The following is a 7,124-nucleotide window of genomic DNA, read 5'->3' as shown; positions in this document are numbered from 1 at the left end:
CTGGAGTAACTCCTCTACTGCAACACTCTACTGCAACATATCATTTGGTAGTATTGTAGTTGTATTTAGTTTGATATGAATGTTGTATACAGTATTGCTGTAGTTATATAAGATTTTCAGTATCCAACATGAGCTTCATACAAATTTTATATAGTTATATACATATTTCATATCAAATTTTATGTACTTTTTATACACAAAATTTGAATATTGAGTTAAACAAAAAAATATATTTGAAATACCAAACAATCCTATAATATTGAGTTAAACAAAAAAAAAAAAGAAAAAGAAAGTTGAAATACCAAAACAATTCTATAATATTGAGTTATTTCAATAATACCATTAAAATGAAATAAATTGTATCTTTATAACAAGCAGTTAGTGAACTAATAACCTAATTAAATATTCAACATAAGTAATTTATTTATAAAAATGATTAGTTATACAAGTTTTTTGAAATATCATTTTTATAAAAGTAAAATCCTTGTGCAAATATAGAACAAAACAATTTATCGATCATTTTTATTTATGCAAAACTGCAACAGAGTTATTAAATTAAAAAGATATTAATATTTGTAAATTGTAATTTATTCTATATATTAATGAAACAATTTGATAACACTATGGAGTAATTTTTTTCATTTTTTTTCGTGGCTCTTACATTTCTATCTCTTTTTTTTTATATATATATATATATGTTATTGAATAATAATCCTTGTAAATATTAATTAATGATGAAAATGACTAGTAGACATGAATATCCATAATAAAGTAAAATGATAATTTTATTTTACAAATTATCTCAGCTATTAGTATATTTTTTGTGTTGTCACATTTCTCAACTAATAATTTATAATATTATTTTTCTATATTATCAATAACTTATTTGAATTTATCCAATAAGATTAATATTGGTAATGTTAATTTTAGATATTTATCAATTTAAAAAATGTATTATAAGATAGAGTTCTTTTTTTTTTTTTTTTTTTAATGTTTACCAGTACCACTGCTCTCTCTTCACTTTGCCCCTTCATTTTTTTTTCCTTCTGAATCCTTCATATCAATTGCCGATTACTCGTCCGCCATGGAAGAAGGTTCATCGCGACGTGCCAAACGTCCCTTCGTTGAGGACGATGATTCCAATAAAGCTCCAGAGTAACTATTTCCTTGTTTCATTTTTTTTTTTTTTTGAAAATTTTCATGTGATTTTGTGCCCTAATTTATTCTGAACATACATAGGGACTATGCACAGATGAAAGCTCATATTGTTTTGCGATATCGATTTCGGAATATAAAATTTGAGCTATAAGTTTGTGATTTCTTAGTAAATAATATTTTGTATATGCTTGAAAACATAGGGGTGAAGCACCCAAGGGTGTGGCTTAGTGATTAATGAAGTGGTTGAGAATTCTGAGGTCTTACAAAACTCAGGGGAGACAAAGAAATATCAGATTGGTGGACAAAGTTATTTGGTGGGAGGTGGGACGTATCCAGTGTATTTGGATACCAATGTCATTAAAATAACAAAAAACATCTCAACGGTGTGGTTTAGTGGTCAAGGGATGTGGATTGAGCATCATGAGGTCTAATGTTCAATTTCTAGTAGAGTCAAAAATGCTAGATGATTTTCGTCTATTTGTTCTAGTTTTGGTGGACAGAGTTACCCGATAGTTGTTACTGGTGAAAGGTGGAATTAGTTGAGGTGTGGGAAAGCTGGTGTGAACACCACAATCATAATAAAAACATAATGCGAAAGGAAACCAATTTATTTTACCATTTAAATATAATGAAATTGATTTCATAAAAAAGTGAATAAGGAAGGGTGTGGTCTAGTGGTTAATGAAGTGAGTTGAGAACCATGAGGTCTAAGGTTCAAATTCCAACATAGAGAAGAAAAGTGATTTCTTTCTACCTGTCCTAGCCTTGAGGATAGAATTACTTTATATCTGTTTAGGTGGGAGTGACAGATATCTATGTAATTAGTTAAGGTGCGCATAAGCTGGTCCAGATACTACAGTTGTCAAAAAAACGAAAGAAGTGAACTAGGGGGAGTATTTTGTATCAATAGAAAGATAAAAATAGATAAATAAGTAAGGAAGCTCTGTCAATTGAGGCTTAAATAGATAGGGAGAAATCACATAGTATTTTTTGCTTCTGCTGGGATTGATTTATTATGTCATTATTGTAAGAATTTTAGGAGCTTCCCAGAGGAGTGTAGGAGTATGTACTTGGATTTGCTTTCTTTCAGCTGCTATCTATTTTTGTTATTCTGCAAATGCGCCCAGATTCTTAGGTTGTTTTTTCCTAATCTGAATTACCGTTGATTTCATATATGATGTGAACCTGGAGCAAAAATCTAGTGGGAATGGATGGATTGTGTATTCTTAGTACCTAGAAAATGTCTAGTAAAGAAGGGTGTGTTTGGCCTTGAGAGAACTATGCAAGGAAATACTTTATTTGTTGGAGATTTAAGGAATTATACAGTGACTATGCCTCATGCCCAAACTAATTGGATTAGTTATATGTAATCTCTATATCTATTTACTCTAACAGTGATCATTTCATTCCAGTGCTCAATAGTTTGTCTTTGAAGATAAAGTAGGAGTTTTCTAAAACTAGAGGTACTCTAAATCTCACACTTGTCCCTACAATATCCTCCATTTGGTGGGAATTGTGTTGTTGAAAAGGTGTCTCCATCTTGTCTATTGCCACGATGAAGAAATTACTTGGATGCATTGTTGATTAATTTTCTATCACCGAAAACTAAATTAAAATATATTAAGCAGATGAGATGGTTTTCCAGTTTATTTCTTCACTAGCTATTTGTGATTTTATTAGTAGGCTGAAGTCTATGTATCTGCCTGAATCAAGAAGGAATAAAGTATGATCCCAAATTTGACTGGTTAATTCTTTTTGCTTGTTTCCAGTTTCCACTTCTAATTAGGAGTAGAAGCTGGAACTGCTTTCTTTTTCAGATTAGAGGTTGTATTTTGTTGTTGAGACTGTCATGAGTTTAGTACGAGAAAAATTAGATCTTTTTTACCTACTGTTATTTTCCTTGTAAAGATAATGTGTTTCATGAGCCAGCAATAGCAAGTAATACAACTTCAAATAGCGTTTTTTCTCCATGTGACGTCTGCCATGCTCTATGACAACCTCATTTGTTGGGTTCAAAATAGTTTCATTTTTGATGCTGGATTTTAAGGATGTTTGCATTGATATGTTGCTTTCTTCCTCAACATCACAGGCAGAAGCGTGTAAGGTTCCCAAAGGGTAAGAAGGCAAAGCAGGGCGATACCACGATTGATGGGTCTGAAGATAAACCTAGTGGGCGGACAGATCCTCGCAATGCAGCCAAAGAGCGTTCGGCACGGCGGAATCAAATAACAGCGGAACTCCTTGATGAAGAAAACGAAGGTGAAATAGCTGACATATCGCGGGCAGAAGTGGAATATGAGGTTTGTCCTTCCAATATCTGTTATTCCATAATTGTTTGATTGTAGTTAGGTACTTTGTGGATATCTGATGTCTACTTCATATCTCTTGATAAGGAAGTGATACTAGGATTATTACAAACTTTTGTGGGGCTTGGCATGATTTGTGCTGCGTGTTTAGCTAGAACAACTTAGATATGGGTAATCTTCTTTAAAAGAGCTGAGATATGGGTACTCATGCACAATTGAAAACCATAAATAATCATGATTGCTAATTATATTCCCCAAGTAGTAACATAAGCAAAATAGGAACCATCTGTAACTTCATAAAAAAACCCACTAATACATACCTATAGAATTTTATATTTCAATCCTTATGCTCTTGAAACAAAGGTCAAGGAGACAGAATGGTGTTTTTTCTTAGCATATAGCGGCTCATCAAAAGGAATAGCATAAGGTTGCATGCCATGTGTAAAGGAATCATCATTAAATAATTGTGCGCTTCACTTAATAAAGCATGTGCCTTACTTCTCTCCTATTCATTTCAAGCCTCGCAGACGCTTTTTTTTGCACTTTTCACTTTTAAATTCACTGAGCATGAATCGTTGTTTCTGTGTCCAATAGGCTTGTCTCATTCTATCTTATGTAGTGTTCTTCCTTGGACTTTATGAACTGTGGGTTTTTGAACTTTACAAATAGAAAATGGGTAAGATTTAAATTCTGCACGTACTTTAATTTGCATAGAGATGAGAATAGGATTACAAAGAAGAAAAGAATTTATCTGAGTTCCCTTGAATAAATATTTCCTGTTCTTCATAATTCCCTCGCCAATGAAACAATGGAAATAAAATTTGTAGCTTTACTTCCTTCGTTTCCTTCTGTTTTATTTTCCGAGCATTTTATTTCTTTTACTTAAACTCTCAAAACATAAATGTTAATTAAATTTCATTAATTCTGCTTCATGTACCGTCACATTAAATTCGTGGAATTATATTGTTATATGTTCTTTGGTTCGGCTCTCCAGCCTATAAAACAAACTGAAGTACTTGGAATTATCATTAATGTCAAATTTTGCATATTCTAATTGCTCTATGGCTAAACTTTGTATTTCTTGTTTATTGTATTCCTTTCTGGTGTAACTAATGGAATGTCTCTGGTTGCAGGAAAATGAAACATTCATTGATGATGGGATTGCAATAGAACCTTTTAATCTGAATAAAGAGAGAGAAGAAGGTTATTTTGATGCATCAGGAAACTATGTTGAATATTTAAATGAAAATGAGATAAAGGTGCTAGTCTTACATCAAACATTTTCTACCCCAGGCCCCATTCCTTGCATCTTTTCCTGATCTTAGTAAGTGTACAGGATGCATGGCTTGATAGTGTTGATATTGAGAAAACATATTCTGGGAAGAAAGCTATCAAGATATCAAATGAAGATGAGATTCAAGACCTTACATCAGAACAACTAGGAAAGATGAAGAGGCGAATTGCTGATGTGCTCGAACCAGGAGAAACAGTAACTATTCCCACCTCGTGTTTTCTAGTTTTTTTTTGTTCATTATTTTTAATGGATAAATACTGTTGATGGCATTTGCTTGTAGATTTTTTTTGACATCTTCTAAATATTTTATGTGCTCTCATTTCTGGTTCCTTCAGTGGTGGTTTCAACATGAATTTTATCTGTTTTTCCCTCATGTATTTATCTCGTACTAATGGTTGCATATTGATACTGTGTTTGGATGTTAACTTCTGTCTTTGGCAATAGCTGTTGCTTGCATATTATATTTTCTTCATTGTCCAAGCAAAGTTCTTTGTGGCTTTTTGCTGTTGTTTTCAAATGAGAAATGGAGAGGCTATGGTTGAGCAGTTGAGCTGTTAAGATTTACATTGTTATTTCACAACTTTTGGCAAATTTTGGTTGAACACAAATGAATGAGTCAAGGCATGTTTCTTTAATCATATTAGAATTGGAGGAGTTAAAAAAGAACTAGGTGGATTTTATGGGGGCTCATTCCCAAGGCATTTAATATTTGAATTTAACAGTCATGTGCACTTGTGCATGTTAAAGCCAATTCCAGAAATATGTAGGTTGAAACTTTAGAATCACCGCAATATAATAAATACCTCATTGGCTTTTCTGAAGGAGAACTTTTGGTACCCGTCAGAACAGCACATCCTTTCGAAAATTTTGCGCACCCTGTAGGAGCTATGTTCATCATTAAATTTCATCATGGTAGTTAGACATTGGCACCATCAACTTTGCATCTGATATTTGACAACTCCACTTGTTTCCACTACAAATACTTCCTCTAAACACAGCCATCCATTCAATAACAAGTAAATTTAACATATTGTTTGCTGTATTGCTCAGTCAGTTACTTGCTTGCTTCCTCTGACAGCTTTCCTCTCTCCAAATATGAATAAGTTAATGATAAGATGCTTTGCATCAGACCAGCATACTGGTAAACCACACCATTTATTCTTTTCCCCTTCCCTCCCTTGGTCATCTATCCTTGTCAATCAGGATATTCAAGTGTAAGGCCTTCACCCAAAAGTTCCTGATGCCTGCAGGGCAGAGGTGTGTCATCTGGCATCCAGTCCATTGGGGGTGCTGGCAGGTCACTCTCTCTATTCTCTACAAAAAATCTGTTAAACATAGGTTGCTTTGAGGGTACATGCTATTCAATTATAGGAAGACAGTAGTAGATTTTGTTTGAGAGAAGGCTTTGCCTATTTGCTTGGAAGGTTAATATCTGAATCTGGTGTGGTGTTTAAGAACACCAGGATACCCTTCTCTTTTATTTTCAGTATTTATCACTCTTTTGTTTTATTGCCATGTTTAGCATTTAGGGTATCAGAGCTGTGATCAATCATTTTGTTTTTGATAATTTCTGGAAGCTGGTTGATTTTTTTTATTTTTTTTAATAATGGTAACTAAGAAGCTGGTTGATTTTTGGCCCTTCATTTCCAACCAAACAAATCATGCTGCCTATTTGCAATTTGCTCACAGCGGATTTGCTTTGCAGCTAGTTCTCTTGACATTATTGTTAATTTAGACCATACACCATTCAGTTTTTATTCCTGTATTAGCTGCCTCATATGAATCTGGCAGGCCTTGTACGATAAAGTTATCCACTTATTATGTTTGAGTACTTCTGCCAAGAATCTTTGTGCTATGAAGTTGATGTTGTTCTCTATTGCTTTGGGACTCATGGGAAGAACTTCTTACTTCCAACAGGTTTTGCGAGGTTTAAGGAGATTGAAAGGTACCTCAAACAATAACAAGGGCAAAATGTCTGTAGAAACTAAGCAGCTGTTTGATCAGCTAACAGAAGATGCTATGAAGCTAATGGAGAATGGAGATTACAGTTAAGTGTGTTTGCATAAAAACTGTATTGAAAGGTAATAGTTGAATAGAATACCAAGGACGGTTCTAATATTTTAGTCTATTTCTTGTTTCACAGATGTGTATGAAGAAAAGCAAGAAAGTTTCCAGCGGGAAGCAGGTACTTATCATTGTGTTATTCCCTCTTTTCTCTGACATTATATCCACCATGACCACAACTCAAGGAAGTGGAAAATATATGATGGCAGTCTTGTCTCTTTCCCATTCCATTCTTGTCTTTTCCCTAACCAAACTGGTTAAAACTTTCTTCTTCTTCTTTTTTTTGGGGTGGGGGGTGGGGG

At 33.6% G+C, this 7,124-nt stretch overlaps 1 protein-coding gene across 3 annotated transcripts in view; it reads left to right on the top strand.

Annotated features, from left to right (window-relative positions):
• Window positions 1-984: 984 nt before the first annotated feature.
• LOC107018328 (CD2 antigen cytoplasmic tail-binding protein 2) overlaps window positions 985-7,124 on the top strand; it is a 9,101-nt gene continuing 2,961 nt past the window's right edge. For all 3 annotated transcript variants that reach the window (XM_027916669.1, XM_015218790.2, XM_015218789.2), the window contains exons 1-6: window positions 985-1,155; window positions 3,248-3,458; window positions 4,598-4,723; window positions 4,801-4,953; window positions 6,676-6,805; window positions 6,902-6,943. In XM_027916669.1, coding sequence (XP_027772470.1) covers window positions 1,085-1,155; window positions 3,248-3,458; window positions 4,598-4,723; window positions 4,801-4,953; window positions 6,676-6,805; window positions 6,902-6,943 — 733 coding nt within the window. In that variant the 5' untranslated portion in view covers window positions 985-1,084. The remainder of the gene's footprint in view (window positions 1,156-3,247; window positions 3,459-4,597; window positions 4,724-4,800; window positions 4,954-6,675; window positions 6,806-6,901; window positions 6,944-7,124) is intronic.

The sequence above is a fragment of the Solanum pennellii genome, chromosome 4 (assembly GCF_001406875.1).
Source record: "Solanum pennellii chromosome 4, SPENNV200".
Classification (NCBI taxonomy): domain Eukaryota; kingdom Viridiplantae; phylum Streptophyta; class Magnoliopsida; order Solanales; family Solanaceae; genus Solanum; species Solanum pennellii.
Note: the sequence above shows the minus strand (reverse complement) of the source record. Positions and strands in the feature narration are given on the sequence as shown.